The sequence below is a fragment of the Cyclopterus lumpus genome, chromosome 15, assembly GCF_009769545.1.
Source record: "Cyclopterus lumpus isolate fCycLum1 chromosome 15, fCycLum1.pri, whole genome shotgun sequence".
Taxonomy (NCBI): Eukaryota; Metazoa; Chordata; class Actinopteri; order Perciformes; family Cyclopteridae; genus Cyclopterus; species Cyclopterus lumpus.
The window spans coordinates 8,145,669-8,170,875 of NC_046980.1; the positions used below are offsets into that span (position 1 = coordinate 8,145,669).

The following is a 25,207-nucleotide window of genomic DNA, read 5'->3' on the forward strand; positions in this document are numbered from 1 at the left end:
GTTGAACAGTTTATGACAAGAAAAGAAGCCATTGTTAATCCGAATGCCAACATCCATCCATCCATCCATCCATTATCACCCGCTTATCCGGGGTCGGGTCGCGGTGGCAGCAGGTTCAGCAGGCCGACCCAGGCTTCCCTCTCACCCGCAACACTTTCCAGCTCATTCTGGGGGATCCCGAGGCGTTCCAAGGCCAGCCGGGAGATATAATCCCTCCAGCGTGTCCTCGGTCTTCCCCGGGGCCTCCTACCAGTTGGACGTGCCCGGAAAACCTCTAATGGGAGGCGTCCAGGAGGCATCCTAACTAGATGCCCGAACCACCTCAGCTGACTCCTTTCGACACGAAGGAGCAGCGACTCGACTCCAAGCTCCCCCCTGATGTCCGAGCTCCTTACCCCTATCTCTAAGGCTGAGCCCGGCCACCCTACGGAGGAGATCTCGTTCTTTCGGTCACGACCCAGAGTTCGTGACCATAGGTGAGGGTTGGAACGTAGACCGACCAGTAAATGGAGAGCTTTGCCTTCCGGCTCAGCTCCCTCTTCACCAAGACGGACCGGTACAGCGCCTGTTTTACTGCTGCAGCCGCACTGATCCGCCTGTCGATCTCCCGCTCCACCTTACCCTCACTCGTGAACAAGACCCCGAGATACTTGAACTCCCTCACGAATGCCAACATTACGGGTAAAAAAGCATAATTTAGTTTCTGGTCGGAAAGTTCCGTATAAAGTGTGCCACACAATCTAATTTCAATATTCACGTGAAATAGTTTGAGACTTAAATGGATCGTAAACACGCAGAAAGCAATGAGTGAGACCTTCCAAAAATGTTACTTAGTCGTATGACAGAAATATTTGCTTGAAAAGAAAATGACTGAACGCTCTCTGTTGTAGATGAGTGATGTAGCAGCAGGTGGAGCCACAGTATTTCCAGATGTCGGTGCAGCAGTTTATCCCCAAAAGGTAACCGCTTATGTTCCATTGCTTATTACATACAGTACATTATGACTGACGCTGTCAGTGCCCAGGTGTTTTTGTTTGTTATGAAGTAGATTACACACAATAAATATGAATTAATAACAACATTATACAGTGCAAAATGTTGTTTTTGCCACGTAGAGAGGAGCAGCACCAATTATTTTGCACATTTATATGCTCTCTCTCTCCCACTCAACACACTCCATCTAGTGCCGCCATTTAATGCAAAACAAGATCAAGTACTCGAAGCAAACGTCTGTTTGTTCATTCATTGTCATCAAAGGAACATTTCTCAAGAACCGTCACTTTAACGATCGCAGAACTGAGACTGGCATCCTGGCTATTCCTGGAGATTTAGCAACACCGCTAACTTCTGTTGCCTGCTGTTTGTGTGCATTCCAGGGCACTGCGGTGTTCTGGTACAATCTGTTTCCCAGCGGGGAGGGAGACTACAGCACCCGACATGCTGCGTGTCCAGTGTTGGTCGGCAACAAGTGGGGTGAGCTCCTCTTTGTTTTGTTCCCTCTGAAACCATCGATAAAGACCTGAGTAAACAACTCGTCTGAGAATGTATTCCAGTGGAATACGCTGGACAAGGAGGGTAAACATGTGTCCTGTAATCAAAGAGCTACATGCTTATCTTTTTTTCTGTCTTTAGTATCAAACAAATGGATCCATGAACGAGGCCAGGAGTGGCGGCGGCCTTGTTCCTTAAATGAAACTGACTGATGGAAAAGAGAAAACCTCCTCGGCCCCCTCTCTCTCTCTCTCTCTCTCTCTCTCTCTCTCCTTCCTCCTTGTGAACCACCCAGGACCAAAGAACACTGCAGCAGATCAGACACGATACAAACACGGGGGTCCAAACGGCTCATTCCCTCTCCACAAACACTTCCCTTTTCCCCGCTCCAGCCGTTCTGCTCTGAGCCCAGAGATCGTTTTGGGTTCATGTCGAGCCCCGGGGCAGTTTGAGCATCACTATGACAGATAACGTATGTTCTTATGATTGTTGGATGGTTTGGAGGAACGCCCTTTTCACTCCAATGTGTCCGTCTTTGCACTCTGTTTGAACTCTTCTCTCCGAGGCGAGGTTATCCTTCAGCGGTGACTTGAGGGACCAGCGTCCTCCCCGTCAGTGTGAACCTTAAAGGAACAGCTCACCCTTTTTTAACCCTAAGCAGAGCAATCGGGCCTGTGTTGTTGTTGTTGTTGTTGTTGTTTTACATTTGAAACTATGGAAATTCATTGGGGTTGCACACTATTTCTTTGTAAAATTATTGTCCACCTTCAAAACTGTTTATTATGTTGTTTAATAATAGTATGAGAGGGATTGAATTAACATACAGTAGGTTCACTGCATGTCTTTTCTTTCCTTTATTCACATGTTGTAGCAATGTCTGCATCCAATAACTTTGTTTAACATGTAAAAACCAAAGTAAGTGCTTGGTATAAGGAATGAAAAGACAAAAAAAAATCTGACAACAATTCAGTGTAGTGTTTTGTTTTGTTTGAAAGAAACCCTTCATAGTCAGTTAATATCGCACGGCTACAGCGACGCGGTATATTCACATAACGTGTTTGTCTGCCTCAAAAGACGAGTGCTCTTTTTATTTTTTTTCAAGTCATTTGAATGGTCACACGATATATTTTTAGACGTGTTGTACTTGAACATAGGGTGATTACAAATGCACGGGCACACTTAACACCTGGACACGGACACAGTTACGTACACCTCGATATAGAATTTAGTATTGGCTCGTCCTGATTGTACCAGCGTTGTGTGAGGACCCAAACGACCACCGGATGACTGCTGCCGTGGAAATAGTAATAGAGCACCAAAGGAACAATAGTAATGGACATTAGGAAAAGGAAGAGGGGACTGGACACGCCCCCTTGTGCCATGACGGGTTCAGATACACAGTTGTTTTACAGAGTGAATGATTCTGATAGTTTTTTAGTGGTGTCCAGTGCTTTTCAGTGTGAGGAATATATGTTTTCCAAGGAAGAAACATTTTATTTATATGCCCCAAGACAATGTTGTGTTATTTTCTTGTCTTAAATGAAAGTCTGAAATTGTTTGTGTTTTTTCTACAATAAAGGCTATTTTATTGATCTCAAGTTAAAAGAAACTTGTTTCTGTTTGTGTGTGTGTGGGTGTGGGGTTAATGGGGATTCTTTGTGGGAAGGGAGGGTGTGGTGGGTGGGGGGAGGTGAGAGGTATGAAGGCGTCACGTGCCTGTCCGGTACTAATGATAACGTCGCTTGTTCATCTGTGGCAACCAGGGGGCCAGACGACTGTCGGGTCGGGAGGACGAGGGCACGCGCGAGAGAGAAGAAGCAGAAGCAGAAAGAATACAAAGTCAGGGGAACTCTCCCGTCGTCAGCCACACAGTCGAACAAGCAGTTCTCGAGTTTCAGAGGGACAGAAAGTCAAACGGCACGATGATGATGATGACCCAGCTGGAGACCACGGTGCACTATGACAACGGCTACGAGGAGCACTACATGCCTCAGGAGGATGAGTGGGACAGGGACATGCTGCTCGACCCTGCCTGGGAACAACAGCAGAGGAAAGTAAGTCAAACTAGAAACGCTTATTTCGAATTAAATAAAATCCTATATAGGCATATATATATATATTTTAGATTTGTGATGGAAACAAATGTGACAACTAACCAGAGTTCGCTCTGTCGGATAGAGAGTATATGTTATTTCTGAAAGTTAAGTCTTTATTTGATATTTCCATTTAACGCGAATACTCTGCTATCGAACACGTTTCTCAAGTTTGTCAAGCTCAACACAGCAAAGAGCGAGACATCCGGTCAACACTTTCAAAATAAAACACATCGGCGAACATAACGCATTTTATTTATGATCGTTAAGTGGATTAAACGTGGCTAATACAGCCACTTTCTCCCACACGCCTATTTAATGAGGCGTTTGTCTTCAACGATAACTTAACTAACGTATGTAACCGTTAAAAGTACGAACGTGACTGGTGACCCAATTCACATAAACTATCAAAACAGTGAAAAAAAGAATGACATAAAGGCATCTAGCGCTTATGTAAATATGTAAATTCATGACAGACAGCTGCGGAACAGGAGGTTGTTTCCCTGAATCACCAACTGGAGGTTTCACGCCAATGGTTTTCGCGTATAGTTTTATTTTGCGGGACAGCATCACTTAACTTCCGGCGCGGTGCTAGTTAAACGTGCTGCTGACTTGACGCAGCCGGGAAGGGCAGCTTGACGGACGGATGCTTCAGGGTCGGGCGGTGGGTACCAGGCGGCTAACAATAGCTGTGCCTTCCAGCGGCTCTCCAGACTGCTGCCTCCCCGCTGATACGTGCGGAATGCGAGCTGTCAACAGATGCTTCTAACTCACGATGACACTCTTGGGATTAGAATGAACGCTGCATCTAAATTTAACCTCGGGACCAAAAGGCATTATAGTGGGTTAATCCAGTGTCCTTGGTGCGGAATTCTTTTGTTTATAGAAACCAGGCAGAAATATGGTACCAACTCAATATAGCCTCGGCCTCCCGCATTGTCAATTGGTTTTAGGGCTTTAAAAGTTGGCCCGGGCCTTAAACTGGAGCCCTTTGCACAACTGGAGGCCGCCGGCTCCATGCCCATAACCTTCTTTGGCCCCCCACAAGGATGACAAAACTGTGTATTTTTGGTAACCCGAGGCAGCAATAGGTGCCTGGTCTATGCACACGGCTATTTTCACATCGTTTATCTTCTCGCTGATTTATAATTTGAAGTTGACAAGTCGCTCATTGGAAAGTGGTCCGGTTCTTGGAGCAGCTGCTTAAAACGATCAGAATAGATAAAGCACCAGTGATAGTTTGAGACAGCAACACTGGTGCAGTGTTTTGTTTTGTTTTTGCAAGGTGGGATGTGATGCTGTTGCTCTGTGCCGGAGCACATACCCCTGTTTGACCATTGAAGGCTTTTGTTTGCTTTTATTCGTGGTTTTTGTTCCAAATAATGTCCCTTAAGTAGCCTTAAATCTATCATCTGACTCTGGTGCAGCAGCCTTCATTCAAGTCCTACGAGCTTTCCTTCATTATTAATGGGACCTCCATGAAGCTATTAGCTGACTCAGACTGGTCCTCTTTGAGTGCCCATTGATGCTACAGAGCCTCTTCAACATGTTAAACACTTGCTCCTCATGTATTTTTCATCCACCTGGGCACAACCTGCCAGCCTCTGACCTAGTGACGCCCCAAAGGCATCAGTCAGTTCAATGACAGAGTCGGCCCTTTCTGGATGTGATTCATAATTATTTTTAGCCTTAACTGTCACCGGTCGTTAGTGCTGGAAAGGGAGGCAGGTGGCTTGGAAAGTGGGCAGCAAGGGTCGGTGGCTGTGGGCGAGTACAATTTGGAGAACCAGCAGGACACGTTTTTTTCTAACAAGGAGGGCAGCGGTTCAATGTCACATACACACTCTGGGGACTCACTCAGTGTGGAATGTGATGGCCTTTACTCTAAAGCCGGTCATATTCTGTTCTTGCACGGCACCCAGAGGGGAAGCCTGAGTCGCTGGCACCCACATACACACGTACTGGGAGAGTCAGGGTCGGAAAAAGTGCTAAAACATTTTCCTCAAGTGATGCATGTGCCTTTTGTTGAATTTATATATAGTAGCTAATACAGGTGTTTAAAACTCGTTTAAAAGTTAAGTTAAGGTTTGAGAAAATTTTTATATGTGTCTCTCTAATCTAATAGGATGACAATCCAAAAACAGCAACATGTCAAGTATGGCATCCATTTAAGTATCCATGAAAAATAAAAAATGTAATTTCTAGTCTTTTCATTGTGGCAGGAGTCAACGTTTCTGACACCTTGATAGACCCCATTCATTCGCCCTCCGCATGCTAATGAGTGTGACCTGGAAGAGCTGCTGTCCTGTGATAAAGCTATCTCCCTGCATGCTGTAACCAATCGCATTATGAGTGGCAATAGTGACGGAAAGTGACGTGAGGCGAAAAACTCTCTCTGTGTCCTCGTGACATCTTTCGCTCATGTTGACACGGCAAGACGTTTTGACGTTTCCACCCCCCCCCCCCCCCCCCCCCGCCTCTTATCATGAGCCACAGCAGAGCGGTCTAAATTTAACGCCTTGTATCGGTCGGAATGTGCTCTGTGGTCGGCTCCCAGCTTTCATCCGTGCAACGTTTGGCGCCCCTGAACTCTGCGGCTCGCTATTGACAGACTTTATAAAAATAGGAGTAGAAAGACAATGAGCCTGTCTTAACTTGATTTACAGTATTTCAGTGCCCCCATATGGAGTACGTTTTGTTCTCAAGGGTTGTTAGCTGTGGAACTGCAGGGGAGAAAAAAAAGTTGAAATCGGACACTAAAGGGTCACTGAAGGTTAATCTGCAAATGTAGCAGTGGTCAAACAGGTTAACATCGATTTGGCATATAGTCTTGTAGAGAAGACTTGTTAAGCTGTGAGCTGCCTCTGTTTGTTTAGGCCTACAGAGAGGAACACCGCGCTTGGAGTCTAATCCATATTTAATGGTGATTTAAAGTCCTACTTTTTTCAAACTGTGCTATATGCATTCTCAAGTGGTATTCTTTTCTTTTTTTTATCATCTGTGGTGCATCAGCGAAGCTTCAGAACTGTTCATGCGCAGATTGCTGTTAATTTGTAGGGTGATATTTGATCTAATCCTCTTTTAATTGACCTGGGTCTCCCTTTCCTGTTAGACATTCACAGCCTGGTGTAACTCCCACCTGAGGAAAGCCGGTACTCAAATTGAAAACATTGAGGACGACCTCAGAAATGGACTCAAACTCATGCTGCTTCTGGAAGTTATCTCAGGTTAGATCGCAAACGATTATGCCTCTTTTTTAACTTGATGTGTTCGTGATTTATTCTTTCTGATAAATACACCAGTAGGATAATGTGCACATTGTATTTACCGTTAGCTGAATTTTCATCAATGTAATTGTTTCAGTTTGAGCACGTAAGGCTACTCGCATATCTGACACATATTGTTGTGTTTGCAGGAGAAAGGTTACCTAAGCCAGACAGAGGGAAGATGCGATTTCATAAGATCGCTAACGTCAACAAAGCGTTGGAATTCATCACGAGCAAAGGAGTGAAACTGGTCTCCATTGGAGCTGAAGGTAACCAGCACCTTCCTGTATGTATGAACATGCTACAGGGAATCGGGTGTCCAATGGGGATTCACCAACATAGAATAATAATATTATTAATCACCCGAGGGCAAACTGATTGCAACAGATCGTTTGCCTTTCAGAGATTGTGGACGGTAATGCAAAGATGACTCTTGGGATGATCTGGACTATCATCCTCCGCTTCGCCATCCAGGACATTTCTGTGGAAGGTGAGATAAGAAAATCCATATGATTCAAATCTAGGTTCATTCCCATTTTGTCCACTGAATGTCTAAACATTGAACAACTCTTACTATGTTATTACTGGTATGTAACCAACTCCTGTGAATGAATGTCCTCCTCAGAAACATCTGCCAAGGAAGGTCTTCTCCTGTGGTGTCAGAGAAAGACTGCCCCCTACAGGAATGTCAATGTCCAAAACTTCCATGTCAGGTAAATCAAATGCTGTAATATAATCAATTCTGTGATAGTTTATGTGAACGATTGCTAATCTAGGTTGTCCTCTCATTCTATAGTCATGTCATATTCCAAGAAACGGGACTTTTTCCAAATACCCCTTTTTTCAATTCAATTTGGCATTTAGAGAACATTATTATAGTAGTAGATATCACACTAATGTGGAGTTGGTAAAGTGAATAAATGTATCTGATGCCATTAGTGAGTTCTTCCTGTACTTTAAAAAGTACAACATATCTCGACTTGAGATTGGCATCAACAAAATGCTGCCACCCGGTGCTGCTGCACCTCTCAGAGTAAATGTTAGCACTCGACTCCATTATCTCTGAGTTAAGTTAGCACGTTATCTCGGGGCGTCTGTGGCTCAGAGGGGGAGCCGAAGATCGGCGGTTTCGATTGCCGGCTCCTCCAATCCGCATGTCGAGGTGTCTCTGGGAAAGATACCGAACCCCAAATTGCTCCCAAAGGTTTAGATGGGCCTGGTGTGTGTGTGTGCGCGCGCGCGTGTGTGCGTGTGTGTGTGTGTGTGTGTGTGTGTGTGTGTGTGTGTGAGACATGTCTGTGTGAAGCGCTTTGTGGAGACGGAAGATAAATGCCAGTCCATTTCCCATTGAACTGACACGTTGGTTCCCTCTGCTCTCACGTGAAGCTGGAAGGACGGCCTGGCCTTCTGCGCCCTGATTCACAGACACAGACCCGACCTCCTCGACTACTCTAAGCTCAACAAGGTGTCGTGTGGTTTCACGTGTGTAACCAGGATGCTGTGTTTCACACCCCAAAAACTAACATGATTCATTTCCACACAATTAACACTTCAGTCACAGAGTGAACCGATTAAAACAAATAGAGACTCAGGATAACGTCGTAGGTCATAGGACGTGTTGGTTATGTTGTGAAACACTGTGGGAAACTACTCGATATCTAGGACTGGAGGTCCTTCTTTTTGCTTTTGAGCTTGAAGCAGTTTGTCGGGACTGTTGATCTTACTTGTGGCACTTTTGAATACACTCAAAATATGTGTCATGTCATAGGAGTTATAGTTTGTTTGATGAAGTAAGCCGTCTATGGGAAGTGCACTCTGTTGTCATAGGCGGAAGCCGTGAGCAGTAATGTAATCTTTGCTGCAGATGAACAGTGTGTCGTTTGGCTAATGGATATAATGCTTTTTTTTAAAAATCAAGTTCTATGTTTCTTCTTTACTGCGTAAGGTTTTTTTATCCTAAGTGCATTCATTTAGTGTCACATCATGCTTCATTGTCCTTCACGAAAGTTCGCAACATAATTAGCATAATTTAAGCCGCAGTGTTTCTGCTCGTAATAAGGAATACATAATGGGGTTAATGGTGAGATGGCGATTCACATGCAAATCAAGGGATGCCTTGACTTTTTTCATCCAGTATATTGGTGTGTGCATACTACTTGAGCTAAAAGGTTGTTCAGGGAAAACAAGTCCACAGCTCATTTATAAGTTCTGGGTTAAAAAGGACGCCCAGGATTGTCACTGCTGGAGCATAAACAGGCGAGGGCCTTGGTGAGCTGTGCTGTTTATTTGCAGAGCCACAGAGCCCAGCTGACAGCCCTCCAGTGTTCATCAAGTAACAATAACGCAACCTTTCCCTACTGGAAGAAGGAGCTGTCTCAGACAGGAAGGCTGTCTCGTGGGAATATGTTAGGCTTCTCTCTTCCACTGCCAAGTCTGTTTTGGTGTAAGACGGCAAGTTGGGAAAAAAAAAAAAAATGACAATAGATATTTGGTCCGTAGGGTTTTATTGTGATTTTTATTATTTTGCTCGGCAAATAAATTATTCATGGCTTGAAATAAATCAGACCACGTGTATTTATGAGAAATCGGATTGCTGAGCTCAAATAGTGACATTTACTTTTACCGAGGCCAAATTAGGCCCGGTACCGTATATGTGCAGTAGGGAAACACCATGGCCGATTAAGAAGATAGACATTTTCGTTTGTTTTTGGAGACTAGAAGCTCTTTTCAGCACACAACACACTGGCCCCTGTCGTCGTTGACCCTGAATAGTCACAGAAACATGAGCCCAGTCCCCGCAGAGCTCAGGCTTAACTTTACCTCTGCTATTGTCCATGATGTCACATTGCGACCCCCAGTTATAGTTCACCGGTCCTCATGAAAGGCAGGAAGATGTCTATGAGATGGGTATTTTCATATTTGTCAGTCGCATCTTTAGTAAGGATGGTGTCGATTTTCAGGAAAGGGCACTCAGGGGTAAATATGAGTGATGAGGCACATGAACAATCTACCATATGCATTTCTCTTTACTGCTTTTTCCTCCCTCTTTAAATCTCTCTGACAAACATAATCACACACTTGGTCGCACCTTGACTTTCATGCTGCCCGGGAGACAGTTTCACTGTGCCAGGCACGCACACACACACACACACACACACACACACACACACACACACACACACACACACACACACACACACACACGCACAGAGGCATCGGGGTAGCCTTCCCACTTTTCCATCATCAATGTACCACCCTGTACCTCCATCTATGTGTCCTGCCCCGGGTCTGTGAGCAGCTGGCCCTGTCATGCAGTGTGCCGCCCCCCTACCTTTATGGAACAGCGGTACAGAGATAGGGACAATAGCAGCAGCATGATAGCATGATCCCTTTACCCCTCTGCACTCTCACTGACTGCCCCATTAGCAGGGAAGGGTTCTCCGTCAGCTGTTGGCTTAATGCACCACTGTCACTCTGTGCAAACACTTGGTTTCTCCTGTCAAAGTCACACTTCACGAAGAAATAGGATGTATATTGTAGGTATGAAATGTTTTCTTGAGCTGTGAGTAGATTAATTTACTGGCCGATTAATCTATAGTAATTTACTTTTGTTCTATAGTTGTTCAAGTCAATTATGAAGTACACATTACAAACAATTGCTAGTTATGGGTTCATGAATGTGAAGTTTTGCTTGCTTCTGTTATCTTCGCTCTTCCCTCATCTCACAAACATTTCTTTGACATGATACAAACTAAAAGATCAATTGCTTGATTGGAAAATAACCAATAATGATCATATTGATTTGATGCAATCTGTAGTTGTTGACAGATAAAAAGCAGATAAAAGCTCAACATGTGCATGCCGTGGTTTTGAGATGATTAGAACAAATTATGTTCCCATTGTTTCGTGGGACTGACCAAAACACGTTCAGTTCCTAATAAACATCCAGCTCATGTGAACACGATAACACTAAAACGAGTGCTCTTAAATTAATGTGCATGCGCAGGAGGTAATCCAGGAGTATGACGTGTTCGCCATAGCATGGAGGTCAGCGGGGGCCGGGGGGGGCATTTTAAGTCCAGTATTGCTGTCCAGTGATGTAGAATTGTGTTTCTTTATTTAGGATGATCCTATGGGGAACCTGAACCTGGCTTTTGACATAGCTGAGAAACACCTGGACATTCCCAAAATGCTGGACGCAGAAGGTAATGTTTTATAGAGTAAAGTCCATCGTATCTCTTATACTGTCCTTTGAAATATGTGTTTGCAATATGAACGTCGCTGTATGGTGTCTGAGGATATTTGGTCTGTTGGAGGTCAGATTTGGTTTGCATTTTTTTTTCGATTTTAAAAATCTTTTTCCTCCATCTCGATGCCATAGATATCATCAACACCCCCAAGCCGGATGAAAGAGCTATCATGACCTATATGTCCTGTTTTTACCATGCTTTTGCTGGAGCTGAGCAGGTAATAGTGGTCTCACCCAAAACATTACTAAAATCTATTTCTAGATGAGTTAGCTAACCTCTATCCACATGCATTTTGAGAACAGGTGCACAAATCTATTGCCCGTTTTTGTTTCTGACACGTCATTTTAATCAACAAATCTATGATGATCATAATGTTATTAGGGGAATGGAAAGGATCAATGGGAGCACGGCCCCCCTGTTTCGTTGCCGATGTAATCACATCATTCTGGTGCCCTGTGCTCTCAGGCAGAGACGGCTGCCAACAGGATCTGTAAGGTGCTCGGCGTAAACCAGGAGAACGAGAAACTGATGGAGGAATACGAGAGACTGGCCAGTGAGGTAAAGCAAAATTAGTCATTTTATGAAAATCATCTTGAATGATGATGACACATTGTGCAATGACATCTTTTTTCAAAAGGAAATGAAACTTTGGAAACTGTGTGGATAATGATGTATGCAGTAAATTACACTCAAGTTTGACTTGAATCTAGTTAAAAGTAAAAAAAAAAAAATGCAGATATTCTGTCCCCCTCTTATGTCTCCCATTGACGTGACAAGCTGAGGGCCCATAGGCTGAAAATAAGCAATAATTCATCACAGTCTTCCTCGAAACTCGGCTATCTTAACATGGCGCTCTCTTGCATCTCCACCCTCTCCCATGCCGTCCGTGCGGTTCCCAGCTGCTGGAGTGGATCCGCCGCACCACTCCCTGGCTAGAGAACCGGACTTCGGAGAAGACCATGGCGGAGATGCAGCGGAAGCTGGAGGACTTCAGGGACTACAGACGCCAGCACAAGCCCCCGAAGGTGCAGGAGAAGTGCCAGCTGGAAATGAACTTCAACACCCTGCAGACCAAGTTGCGCATCAGCAACCGCCCCGCCTTCATGCCCTCTGAGGGCAAGATGGTGTCCGTAAGTGACGACTCCAAATTCCTCCACTTCTTATAAATCATCAGCCAGGACGTGTTTTTGATGGTGTTGACGTCAGCAACCTCTTACACAGGATGAAGACGTTACAGGTCCTGAATGAGAACCAATTTACGTTTTCTTTGCAGCTTCAAATGATATTCATCGACGGTTCTTATCCTTTTCTCAATCAATATCTTCAGTGAGTTTGGACTGTGATTTTTGTGATTTTTCATTGTGCGTACAGGACATAGCCAGTGCATGGCAGGGGCTGGATCAGGCAGAGAAAGGCTTCGAGGAGTGGCTCCTGACAGAGATCCGTAGGTTGGAGAGGCTCGACCACCTGGCTGAAAAGTTTCGCCAAAAAGCCACCAATCACGAGAACTGGGCCAGCGGTCAGTTGCAGTTGTACTTTTGTCACTTTGATTGTACATGCCTTCTTTTCTATCTACATCTCACTGCTACTGTATGTCTATAGTTCTACATATGTCTGTGTGCCTGTTACAGTTGCTCCTGAGAATCTGTAGTCCTGCCTCTCAGGCTGCTTTTTAGTGTTCAGGTGTTTCCACTAACATTGGGGTTTATTTAGACTAGTTATTAATGAGATTTGACTGAAGGTGTTAGAGTCTGTCCAATCCAATGAGCCTGTAGTGGACAGCAACAGGTCATTTTCTCCATCGGCCATGACCAAATAGGGCCTGTGTTTAGCCCTAATCTACTCATCATCTGGTGGTTCCCCTCTCTAACCTCATCCCTCTGTCTCTCTTTGCATACGTGTGATATTCAGGTAAAGAACTGATGCTCTCCCAGAAGGACTATGAAACAGCCACCCTGACAGAAATCAAAGCACTGCTTCGAAAACACGAGGCCTTTGAGAGTGACTTGGCAGCCCACCAGGACAGAGTGGAGCAGATTGCCGCCATTGCACAGGAACTCAAGTATGCACCTCCTCCATACAGCAGACGTTTAGTTACTGCCATCTCGTTTTCTTTTTCTTTCTTGTAAATATGACTTAAATAGCATTTATGGCTTTAGACCCTATATGAGAAGCATCAAAAGACAACACTGCACTCACAAAGAAATGCTGTCCGTCAGGGGTCCCAAAGCATCCATTTTCTGTTCATATTTGAGACCGTAGAAGAAGGAAAAAAGGGAAAGGCAGTGCAGGCACAATTTCAAACAACATGAAATCACTGTCATTTTAATGTGATTTGCATGATTTTGAACCACTTTGAAAAAAAGTATTCATGAAAATGAACCTAAACCCTCTTCTCCTTAGTTAAGTCACTCTATCTCAGTAGAAGGGTGAAGGGTTCAGTTCATGGTCATGCTGGCGTTGTCAAACAGCAGTCAATGAGGAACACCTGTCCATCATTACCTTGTCAGTCTGCGATTGGCCACAGCGTACTTCCTGTTTCATATTTAATCGGTGCTCTGGGACCAGAAGATGTCATTTCAGCTGACAAGCAAAATGGATACTTGGGTTCTTCCAAGGTATGTGACAGTTAAATTACTATTTTGTTGCTTGTTTATTCTTGGCATGTTTATTTCACTGTTTTTGACCTTGCTGTTTTCCATTGCAGTCAGTTGCTCCTCATTGCACTGTGCACCTGCAATGTCCTTTGCTTTCCTGCGAAAAAAGGTAAATAATTTCATAGACTTGACTGTTTTAAAAACTCTAAGTGTTCTCACACCTTGGCTCTCAAAATATTTGCCACAAATGTTTCTCCCTTAGGCTGGCGCCAGCGTGATCCTTATGAAGGCAGTTTGTCTAACATGGAGGGCCGTGCTAGCATCCATTATCGCTCGACCCAAGGTGCTACTGCACAGCCTTCCAGTGTGAGTGACCCGGCTGTGGCGGACAAAGTGTATTCGAGTCCTGGCGCCTATCCAGCAAGCTCCAACCTTACTCCGGACTTGTCCAGTGAGGCTTCATTGAATGCTCCTCCTGTTTGGGATCCTCTGGAAGAATCTACAACCGCATCCAGATACACTCAGCCCACACCGCACCCTCCCCTTTTCCTTCAAGCAGGCGAGCCTGAACACGATGAAGAAAACGTGGGGCCCGGCAATGCAGACGGAGGAACTGAAGAGCTAAAGTTTGCTGCTCCTCCATATGCTGACTTCCAGGCTGGGGAGTTGAGTCGGCACACGTCGACCCTTGAGCACGGAGATCAAGAGTGGGAAACGGAAGAACAAGGTTTCATGCCACCGCCTCCTTACGCCTCGGCGCCGCAGGGCGTTGAGGCGTCTGCAGCTTCCACGTCGTTCCCCGCGCAGCCAGATCCACTCGCGCTGATGCCAGTTGGGTGGAGCCAGTACTACATGTTCTTGACTGGTCATCTTCCTTCTGGCACGTACAATCACTTCCTGTCGGACTACGAGACCGGCGGAGGCCAGTTGGACGAAGCCCATTATGAGAGCTACTACTTCCCCACTCGGCTTTGGCAGACCCACGACTACAGCAACGCTTAAGCAGCCCTGTAGGTCATTAAAAACAACCTGAAGGGGATCAGGTCAGAGGAAACTCTAGTTGTCTCTGCTCTTCCCATCAGGTGTTTGTGTTTGCTAATAAAAGACTAAATAAGTGACTTGTGTTTTTCTTTTCTATGTGGCTTCAAATGAACAGTTTACAATCTGAGGTGGGAGGTTATTAACCAGACTTTAGGCTAATTGCTCAACTGTTTTGTCAAAGGCTATGGAAACAAATCCAAAACTACTGGATGCCTGTCCCAGGGTCCAAACTTGACACGGTTAGTCAGGGGAAAACAATGTTGTGGTTCTTGAGGTAACATGAGTCAAACATAATGCCTATGTTTTTTTTTTACTTTATCTCCTGAGAACACTACACACTGCCTCGCTACACGTTTATTTTACTTTGTGCGTAAGACTTTGACTGAAAAACTTAAAGGGTACACAAAAAAAATGTTTGCGCTTAAATGCCTGGGGAACAATAACGATGTAAAACTTTTTTTATTCACAACTAAAAGAAGTTGTCTGTGCTTTATTTTCCCAGTGAGCTGGACTACCACGATGTGGCTGCTGTAAACCAGCGCTGCCAGAGCGTCTGTGACTTGTGGGACAAGCTGGGAACCTTGACTCAGAAGAGGAGGGAAGCACTGGAGGTGAGGGCAGCATTGCAAGTCACATATCAATGACTTAATATGTGACTGATCACTGAAAGGTGTTCATATCCACTTCACAGGTTCTCTCACAAGGTTACTTTTTTTTTCTTCTATTCGAGACAGAGTCCTAAAACTTGAGATATTTCATGGCATATTTTAGGATAAGTTAGTCTCCACAAGAGTGCGCTAATGTTCCACACCGACATATGAAGTGTATATACAAAAAACAGCTTAACAGTGTACACATACTTAGGTGTCTGTCAATGACATCTTAACAGTGAGGACATACATGATTGATGGAGAACTGGATTCCCTCTAAAGTCCCTGACCCAGATAGGGTGGCGGGGACAAAGGAGAAATGGCTGCAAGAGTCCTATCCAGGCGGTGATTGGCCGAGAGCCCACGAGCCACTTCCTCTGATCCATGCTGGCCATTTCAGACCTGCAAATGTGTGAGGGCCCTGGGAAAGGGCCAAGGATTAAGTCTGAATGACAGGGACTGTTTTCTGTCCCGCTGAGGGGAGGGGTTGACGAGGCCACGCTAATGTTATGCACCCTTGGATTAGTCGGTATAACATGTGAGGGGATGTTTGTTTGAGATATGAAGAGGATGACGCCTTAGTTTAGGGCAACATAACGCTGAGCAATTGGCTGGATATTTTGGGGGTTTTCATGACGTACAAATTTGACATGTGATATCTTATAACCTTTTCAGCGGACTGATAAGCTGCTGGAGACGATAGATCTGCTGTTCTTAGAGTTTGCCAAGAGGTCGGCTCCTTTCAACAACTGGATGGAAGGAGCCATGGAGGATCTGCAGGACATGTTCATTGTGCATACAGTTGAAGAGGTCCAGGTAGGCACTTCAATAGCAATTCTACTGTCATTTCACAGTATAATAAAGTCCAGTTAAGATTAACCTGCACACAATGTTCCTGTGATCGATATTTGAGTGTACCTGTCGCAACCCCAAAAAACTAAATCACATCATTTGATCACTTTTGACAACTTTTAAATACAATTCCAGGACTTCCCTTTTTACCATTCCAGAGTCTAATCGCAGCTCATGAGCAGTTCAAAGCCACTCTTCCTGAGGCGGATGCAGAGAGACAGGCCATCTTGGGAATTCACAATGAGGTGCTGAAGATTTCCCAGAGCTATGGGATCAAGGCCAACATTATCAACCCATACAGCACCCTCACAACCGAAGAGCTTCTGAACAAATGGGAAAAGGTAGCGGCGGCTTTAGAACTCACTTAATGACTCAAATAGCGAGGACTAAAGTTGTTATTCAGATAGTGGTCCTTTTTCATAATTAATGCTTTCATGTGGACGGAGTGCTGCTATCATGTTTTATCACTGAGTTGAAGTTCTCGGCAGCCAGAATGAACCCTGAAGCATAATACTTGTATGATTCAGTTTAATATAAATGACTCTTTTCAGTGGGATCCAGCTTCTTACAATTAAACCCTTTGTGTGTGTGTTGTAGGTGAAGAAGCTGGTTCCTCAGAGGGACGGTGCCCTCCAGGAGGAGATGGCCAGTCAGCATTCCCATGAACGGCTGAGACGCCAGTTTGCTGCCCAGGCTAATCTCATTGGACCCTGGATACAAACCAGGATGGAGGTCAGACATACAGGCTTCATAAGAAATGTGACACGGTCATCTTCATCTATAATCAAAGAGACATAAAAATGGAAGATGATTATATTTAAATGCATGTATATACTGTATCGGTGAGTAAATTATTTGATTTTTAGAGTTGCATTGCATGAATCAGAATTAGTCCAGAAAGGAAGTTGACCTTGTTGGCTGCGTTGCAGGAAATTGGCCGCTGCTCCGTGGTGATAGGAGGCGCCCTGGAGGACCAGATGACACAGCTGAAGCAATGCGAGCACGTCATTGTTGCTTACAAGTCCAACATCGACAAGTTGGAGGGAGACCACCAGCTAATCCAAGAGTCCCTGGTGTTTGATAACAAACACACCAACTACACTATGGAGGTACAGGGCAAAACCATGCATTTTAATATTAAAGTATGTAAACATGTTCTAGTAGAAACCTAAACTACCAGTATGAACCTGAAAGAGAAATGCCTTTTTTCTTTCTTTTTTTTTTTTTAAACCAACCACATACAGATGTCCAGTTGTATTTCTTTACATATTCCTCTGACTCCTCAAGGTGTGTCTTCTGTGTTAACGTGCCTGCTCTTGTCACCGCGTTGACAGCATATTCGCGTCGGGTGGGAGCTGCTCCTCACAACCATCGCCCGAACCATCAACGAGATAGAGACCCAGATCCTGACCCGGGATGCCAAAGGCATCAGCCAGCAGCAGATGAATGAGTTCAGATCCTCTTTCAACCACTTTGACAGGGTACAGCTCATCTACAGTTTCACATCGCTGGAGTCGAAGACTTCTTTCCAATGTTTTTTTCAAGCTCTCAGGCATCAGCTATCATGACATTTTCAGCATCTTTATTTTCTTGTCACAAAAGATTAGGTGCTTAAAGTCGAAAGCCTATTTAATTTATCACAGTGCAAACATCTGCTCGTCGTTGTCTATTTGGAAAACGTTATTTTGTATGTAGTCTTACAATATTGCTGTAATTGTTATGGTATGTTGAAAAGCATGTTGTACTGTATATAAGAAGCATTTGGTCCTATAATCTCCTGTGAACATGACGATGTGCTTCTGACTGTAGAAGAAGAATGGAGCAATGGAGACTGATGACTTCAGAGCCTGCCTCATCTCTATGGGTTATGACTTGGTATGATGTTTTAAATGTGGATGGGGCTTTTGTTATCGTTATGTTCCTCGTGTACTGTACAAACTGCTAATTCTCTATCCATGCCTTTCTCAGGGGGAGGTGGAGTTTGCCCGTATAATGATCCTGGTGGACCCCAATGGGACTGGAAATGTCTCTTTCCAGTCGTTTATTGATTTTATGACTAGAGAGACTGGGGACACGGACACGGCCGAGCAGGTTGTGGCATCCTTCCGGATCCTCGCTACTGACAAGGTGCGTTTGTGTTTGTGTGGCTTACGGGCAGATATTGTTAGCCAGCACTAATCCTTACTTTTCCTGTCTTTTTATTTGCAATGGCATGTTGCGTTATGAGCTACACTTTTTTTGTTTTGTTCATGACCTCAAAATGGAAAAGGTGTTTGCATGTATGTTTGTGAAAACATGTCTGACGCACATGTTCTCTCCACAGCCCTACATACTAGTGGAGGAGCTGAGGAGAGAACTTCCTCCTGAGCAAGCGGAGTATTGCATAATGAGGATGCCGCCTTACTCTGGCCACGGAGCACCACCGGGGGCGCTGGACTACACCGCCTTCTCCACTGCCCTCTATGGAGAGAGCGACCTTTAACTGACTAGAAACATCCTTCATCTACTGACCGTGTACCTAACCTCCCCCCCCCACCCACCTCCATCTCTTGATGAATTGATACAGAAGTTGTATCCAATATGTTGCGTTAAATGTTTGACCTGACGAGATCTTTTTATTGTTGACTAGTTTTCAGACATTAGACCACCGTCAAATGTCTTGGTACTCTTCTTCTGTCCCCTTGAATGAGAAATTAAAAACAACAAAAAATGCCATAAATAGATTGCCAAGCTTAAATTATATTGAGAGAAACAATGCATTGTGCATGTTGTCTTGTGAGTTATGGTGTTTTGTGCAGAAAGTAGGGTTCTGTGATGAAGGTAATCCTCCAAGAGAAATTCACTCCAACAAAAGAGACACTTGAGTAATACGCTAAAAAGCATTTTGGTTTTTCTTTAGTTTCAGTTGAAGAAATTAGACAAGTCTGGTTTTATCGAGTATTTTCATGTATCCTCAGAGACACTTTTTTTTTTATTTTTTTTTTAGGGAATACAATCATCTGATACGGGATTTTGAAATGCTTTAAAAGTGAATTCAAAAGAATAAATTTTAGACCTGCTGCCATGCAACAATAAACGCCGTAGAAAATGGGTTCCCAGAAGTCCAACTACACAATACCAACCAACAGAGGGAAAGAAATGGGAAACCACATGAATGCGAAAGTAGTTTGAATTGCTCAGTGGTTTGAAGGCAGAGATCACTGAAAATGAAATGTGTAGTATTCACACGAGTACTGCGATTCAAGAGTAAACATTTTGTCAGGCATCAACAAATGCGTTAATAATGACACGGGCCTGGAAAACCAACCCCAAAAATAAAATATACAAATAATAAGATGAAATGAAACCCACAGGTCCTGCATTTTGGCTTAAAAGGCCTTCTTTTTTTTTACCCATCTTTGTGCCTTAATGCGTGCGCTGAAGTCATTCAAAACCTTATTTATGGATTCCTGATTTGTCCATATTATACAGCTGTTTGACGACATGTTTCCTTAAGTATACTCACGTTCTATACCAGTTTAGAATAACATTAATGAATTGTAATGTTCGGCCATACTATCATACGAAAAATGTATTTAAATATACCGTGGTGGCAATGATTTAACCAGAATATGCTACATCTGCATAACACTATTTTCTTATGCAAATTGCTTTCTGCTAAAAAACAATGTAATGCTCTCAATGAAAATAATGCTAAATCAAACTTTATGTGTGAATGTAACCACATCCATTGACAGTTGGTAAATCATGCAAGAGTGCTAAAATACTGTGGAAGTTCTGAAAGTAATGACACTTTCTGTGAAGAGGATCATTGGCCACTTCACACCTACTGAAGGCACTGGAGCACATTATTTATTTAAAATATCCGTTTAGATTGCAGCAATCCCCTTTAATAGAAAAGTACTCTTTAACTGTAACAAAAGAACATTGCCTTAGTCACCACTGATCTCTAGATCCAAGAGTTGCTCTCATTTTTTTATGAAAGCTTTGAATTGCGGTATTTTTGGTCGAAGAATAAAGGTACTTGGAAGATGTTTGCTGGCTCTGAAAACGACTTCAGTGAGTTAAAGGTTGTACTGGAGTATTCAAATAAATAAATGAAATAAATCATTACTTGTGCTATGTCTTTTATTTGCAATTTCTCACCATATTAGAAACATATTTAAAGCCACATGCAAACAAAATCCACAAGACTGGAAGCTGCCGTCACACCCGTACTGATTATGAGACAGATGTCTGATGCATGCGAAATATGTATTTACAGCAGTCGTGGTTGGTGACATCACTATTCTTCTACTTCAAGTAAAATCACAATGATATCTTCTGAAAATGCAATTTTTCCTCCCTTATTCCTGTTTGATGTAGGAACTTTCTATATTGCCACTTGGGGCTAAATACATAGGAAGGGACGTCTTGATTTCCTTTCAGGACAATCAACTTACTACATTGGGGATAATGAAGCCATCAGTGAATGTTATTGCATTCATAGCCAATTAGATTTTGATATAGTTTGTGCACAAGTGGAACTTGTGTCCTTGGGGTGTGAGAACAGGGAGGAGGTCACAATAAAACATTGTGGGCGATGAGTCTTCCAGGCACCGCGAACATCCAAAAAGCAAAGAAATCTATCTGTTTGTTTTTCAAAAGAGATACAAAGTGGACGAAAGGATTAGTCAAGAAAAAATGATGACCAGATGTTGGGGAACTGTCATTCAAATTAAGTGTTAAATACCCAGAGAGGGAATTTGAATATAGGCTTTAGGCCTATCTATGGCAACACTTTATATTCCGGATGAACTATCTCCTGATAACTTCTAAGATCATTTCTGGGAAGAACTGTATCATCTTGTTCAAATAATGGGAGAGGGAGACTGTCATTAAAATACCCAGAGAGTGAATTTGAATATAGGCCTATCTGTGGCAACACTTTATATTCCGGATGAACTCCTAATAATCTAATAGACCATTTCTGGCAAGAACTGTGTCATTTTGTACAAATAATGGGAGAAACTGAGACAGTTGGAACACTTCCACCTTATTAAGCTCACAGACAGAAGGTTTATGGTAAAGGTCAGTTAAACATACAACAAAGTGAGCTCTGTCTTTGTTTACTGACAAACATAACTCAACATATATGAAGACTAAGGTAGGTTTAAAGTAATAAATGACAAGCGACTAGTATTTCCATTTTATATCTAACATTTCTACTCCACTACATTTATTTGACAATAGTTACTTTGAAAATGTACATTATCAATACATAATATAAATGTACTAATACCCTATGATGTATTATTATGGATTAAGCTATCCAGAACTGAATAATGTTGGAATCAGCTCCAACTTTACCATCTGCAACATGGGTTACATTAATGCATCAATTATAATTCAAAATATAATAAGATATATTCTGAAATGGACCATTCTGCACAATAAGTACTTTTACTTTTGGTAATTATATTTTGATGCATTACACTTTTTAAACTGCGGTATTGCAACTTTTAAGAGTACTTAAGACCAAAACGACTGCTTCTGTAATTGTGGTACATTGGAAAATAACTCAAAAGCACTTTTTCAAAGTAGACTCCTAAATTGAGTATCCACACTTTTTCCATTTACTCCCGTCACATATTTGGTGCTCCCAAAAGCAGTTGTAAAAAAGACATGAACTCCGGGGGTCCCGGATTCGAACCGCAGACTCCTCCCTCACATCAACAGCTGTACACCTTGTGGCCCCTGCTTCTCCAGTCCTCATCCTGTCACCCTCAGTGCCAACAATGTTCCTCTAGTGCGTCTGATGTGGCCAGTTTGAGTCTCACAATGGCCGACACCGGAGAGGGCGATGACGAATTCCAGTTTCTACGAACGGTGAGTCACCCATTTGTCAAACTAGCCTCAATGTAATATTAACAGATAATATTTGGTCGTGCCGGAAAGGATGCGTTGGCTGGCTTCAGCTCCGGGGGTGTCAAAAAGTAACTTCGCCAGTGATTTAATGCGTCTTTTCTTATGTCTTTTTTAGTTTTAAAGCAGCTTAGTTCAGATTTGAAAACCGTCACATTATTCTCTACGGAATATAAAAGTGATGTTAGCTGCTATTTAAAGTTTAGGTAAGTTATATCTTTATATTACATACTTAAGTTAACTGGCTAAGTACTTATTAAAAGATGAACATACCTCAGTAGCTCTAGAATGTCTTCTTTTATTATCACCCTAAGTTTTAATATTGTCTACTTTTAGTGAGGTATTGTAATAATAGATGAACACAGCTACCTTTAGTGAACCATCAAAATGTAGTATTCCTGCAGGTTAAAGTAATTACGATCACATTTAATGGATAAGTGTGCTCTACTTAAGTGCACTTCTCGCAGCATTGTTGCTATCTTCATCAGTTCGTTTAGTTTAATCACTGACAGTGAGGGAAGACCACAAATGGCTCTTTTTCATCCTCTCTGCAAGATGTTATCATTGCTCCCCAGTTGTGATTTGTCCCCTCACAGCTTGTTATCTTTAAACTCTGATAAGGGCATGTCACGGGGAGAGTGTCTACTGATGCAGATGGCTACTGAACCCAGTAATGATACACTGATTCAGACGTTGAGTCGTTTCGCAAGATCAATCCACAATATGAAATTGCACAAGATACCTGTCACATATAATATTACATTAGATGCTGATGAGAATCGTTCAAGGCTGGAAGCCAACGATCACTTTAGTTTAGTAGATGACAGGGAACAAAGTGGTTGAATTAACGAAATTTCTTGAAATGTTGCTTTTGTCCCTGTAAGTCAATGTTTTAATGTCATAAAAGTGTCATGATTGTTATGATATAAGTGTAGGTGTTCTGCCTCCTCTTTTTATTATATCACAATGAAATATACAGATTGAAATATATAGACCAGCGTCAGTTTCAAGCCTTTTTGCAGTCAATTTTGCCAGGGCTTTTGACATTTGGATTCAGTCTTGTAGCACGGTGTATTTTTCATTTGCCAAATGTACCTTGAAGAGCTGAGTCCTTTAGCCATGTGAATGCCCCACAGGGCCCCACATTGGGCCGTGTGTTTGACTGATAGCAGAGTACTGCTGATATGAAGAGTGGAAAGAAGGGGTCAGGTCGTGCAGTATCTTTATAGAGAGGTGTTGGTAGAACCTCCTGGACTTTGTAGACCAGTCGTCTGTTGTCCTTCTCTGCAGCTCTGTAAATAGATGTGAAAAGCCTTATTCCTTTGAGCTGGTATATTTGGCATTTCGATAAGATACTTCTTAGGTGAGAGATATCTACTGTATAAGCATGTACAGTAGGGCTAGGTCATGTTTTGCTGATGTAAAAGCGAGCCTCTACTCTCAGGGGCACAATTCATCTTTTTATACATAATGTCAATTTTCATGTTATTCGTTCAGGTTTTCTGTAATTTTATTTCAGAAATATATATGGTTGGTTTAAAGGATTCATAAAGGATCATTCATGTTAACACTAATGGGTATGTTGGGTCACCATACATCAACTTTTTAAAAATATGTGTTAATACATAACTCTCGTGCACGTGAGAGTTTGTGCTTACTGTTGGGATCTCTGTGTGTGTTTCTTCTCAGGGAGACGAGGTGGTGTTGCAGAGTAGCTTCACCTCCCAGGAGGAACATGTGAAACTCTGTCTTGCAGCAGAGGGATTTGGCAGCAGGCTCTGCCGGCTTGAGCCCACTTCCAACTGCAAGGTGAAGAGCTCTACGTCAATGATTGTTTTTTCCTCATTGCCGGAGCGGCCTGTTTTGTCGCATATCGTCACGCTTCATCTCTCTTGAATAGTTTGGTAATGAAAGTGAGGTGTAGAATTATGCAAATATATCCTAAAAACGTTTAGAATATTTGATGTGGAAAGAAATACTAGCTCATGTGTATGTTTAACAACAATATAATTAAACATTATAACTATAACATTGGACACCTAAAGTATAACTACACAAAGGTGTGTGTGAAAGCGTTGTCTTTCTAATAAAGTCCGAACAGTGTTATTGTTAAGTTTCTAAAAGTTTTCGGACTAATCACATTTAACATTCGACGTTTCTTACTTATTTATTCAGCATCTTTTTATAATGAATGTATATGTCTTATTTCGTGTGCCAGATGTTGCCCCCATTAGCCACAGTTTGCCCCATTCCCAACCGGCTGTGGTCTTTCTCACCGCTCACTGCCCTGTTGGCCGGTGGATGGAGTAGACCGATATGAAGCTCCCCTAAATGCTCTGCTGCCTTTCGTTTCTACCAGAATGTTCCCCCAGACTTGTCAGTCTGTGGCTTCGTCATGGCCCAGTGTCTCTCTGTTCGAGCCCTGCAGGAGATGCTGGCCCATAGCGAGCACCTGGCTGCAGAGGTGAGAGTCTTCTCTTCCCCTCTTTTGATTTCTCTTCTCTTGTTTTCTCTTCTCACAATGCATCTCAACACTTCTAAAACAGATGTTATTTGCTATGGATCAATGTTATTCATACTATTATTTACGGTATGAATTTAAATGAATTTACGAAAGTAATTCATTGCAATTTCAAGATGCCACGGACACTTTCAAAACACTGTCAAAACAACGCAGCCACAAAACGTTGCTCGGTTAAACGAACCTCATTTCAGCCTCGCTTCCAATTGAAAGTAAAATAAATGTTGTTGTGCTAAATTGTACTATTCCGAGAACTGAATTGATTTGATTTTTAACTCGTCTGCAGCAACAAGATTAACACAATCTTTTAGCATAAGAGACAGACGAAGCCATTGCAAAGCAACAGCTGGTGTTGACCAGAGAAATAAAATAGGATTAGAAGGGACATTCCCATTAAAATCAACGTAGCTGGACGGTCAGACCAGAGTAAATTAGTAAAACATAACGACGTAATGCTTCATCAGTGACAATTTAGTTTGGCTCATTTTCTTTAACCAGAGTAGCATTTAAGTATCGTGACTATACGACACCACTGATGTATA

The 25,207-nt window shown here is 42.9% G+C and overlaps 3 protein-coding genes and 1 long non-coding RNA gene across 6 annotated transcripts in view; all 4 read left to right on the forward strand.

Annotated features, from left to right (window-relative positions):
* Positions 1–3,089, forward strand: part of p4ha1b (prolyl 4-hydroxylase, alpha polypeptide I b) — a 15,096-nt gene extending 12,007 nt beyond the window's left edge. For all 3 annotated transcript variants that reach the window (XM_034552304.1, XM_034552302.1, XM_034552303.1), the window contains 3 exons: positions 891–959; positions 1,377–1,473; positions 1,633–3,089. In XM_034552304.1, coding sequence (XP_034408195.1) covers positions 891–959; positions 1,377–1,473; positions 1,633–1,703 — 237 coding nt within the window. In that variant the 3' untranslated portion in view covers positions 1,704–3,089. The remainder of the gene's footprint in view (positions 1–890; positions 960–1,376; positions 1,474–1,632) is intronic.
* Positions 3,090–3,269: 180 nt separating this feature from the next.
* On the forward strand, positions 3,270–19,144 carry actn2b (actinin, alpha 2b). Its single transcript, XM_034551937.1, has 21 exons — positions 3,270–3,545; positions 6,697–6,811; positions 7,000–7,119; positions 7,254–7,340; positions 7,476–7,563; positions 8,237–8,315; positions 10,974–11,055; positions 11,232–11,317; positions 11,566–11,658; positions 12,000–12,230; positions 12,472–12,619; positions 13,012–13,162; positions 15,241–15,349; positions 16,064–16,204; positions 16,399–16,581; positions 16,838–16,972; positions 17,170–17,349; positions 17,575–17,721; positions 18,050–18,115; positions 18,209–18,367; positions 18,564–19,144. The coding sequence occupies exons 1-21, from the start codon at positions 3,414–3,416 to the stop codon at positions 18,720–18,722; spliced, it is 2,691 nt and encodes an 896-aa protein (XP_034407828.1). The 5' UTR covers positions 3,270–3,413; the 3' UTR covers positions 18,723–19,144.
* LOC117743951 lies at positions 13,691–14,270 on the forward strand. The gene is made up of 3 exons (XR_004611153.1): positions 13,691–13,718; positions 13,808–13,866; positions 13,960–14,270. It is a non-coding gene; the product is annotated as an uncharacterized LOC117743951 (long non-coding RNA).
* Positions 19,145–22,060: 2,916 nt separating the features above from the next.
* ryr2b (ryanodine receptor 2b (cardiac)) overlaps positions 22,061–25,207 on the forward strand; it is a 55,673-nt gene continuing 52,526 nt past the window's right edge. The window contains exons 1-3 of the mRNA XM_034552487.1: positions 22,061–22,108; positions 23,834–23,953; positions 24,504–24,608. Coding sequence (XP_034408378.1) covers positions 22,061–22,108; positions 23,834–23,953; positions 24,504–24,608 — 273 coding nt within the window. The remainder of the gene's footprint in view (positions 22,109–23,833; positions 23,954–24,503; positions 24,609–25,207) is intronic.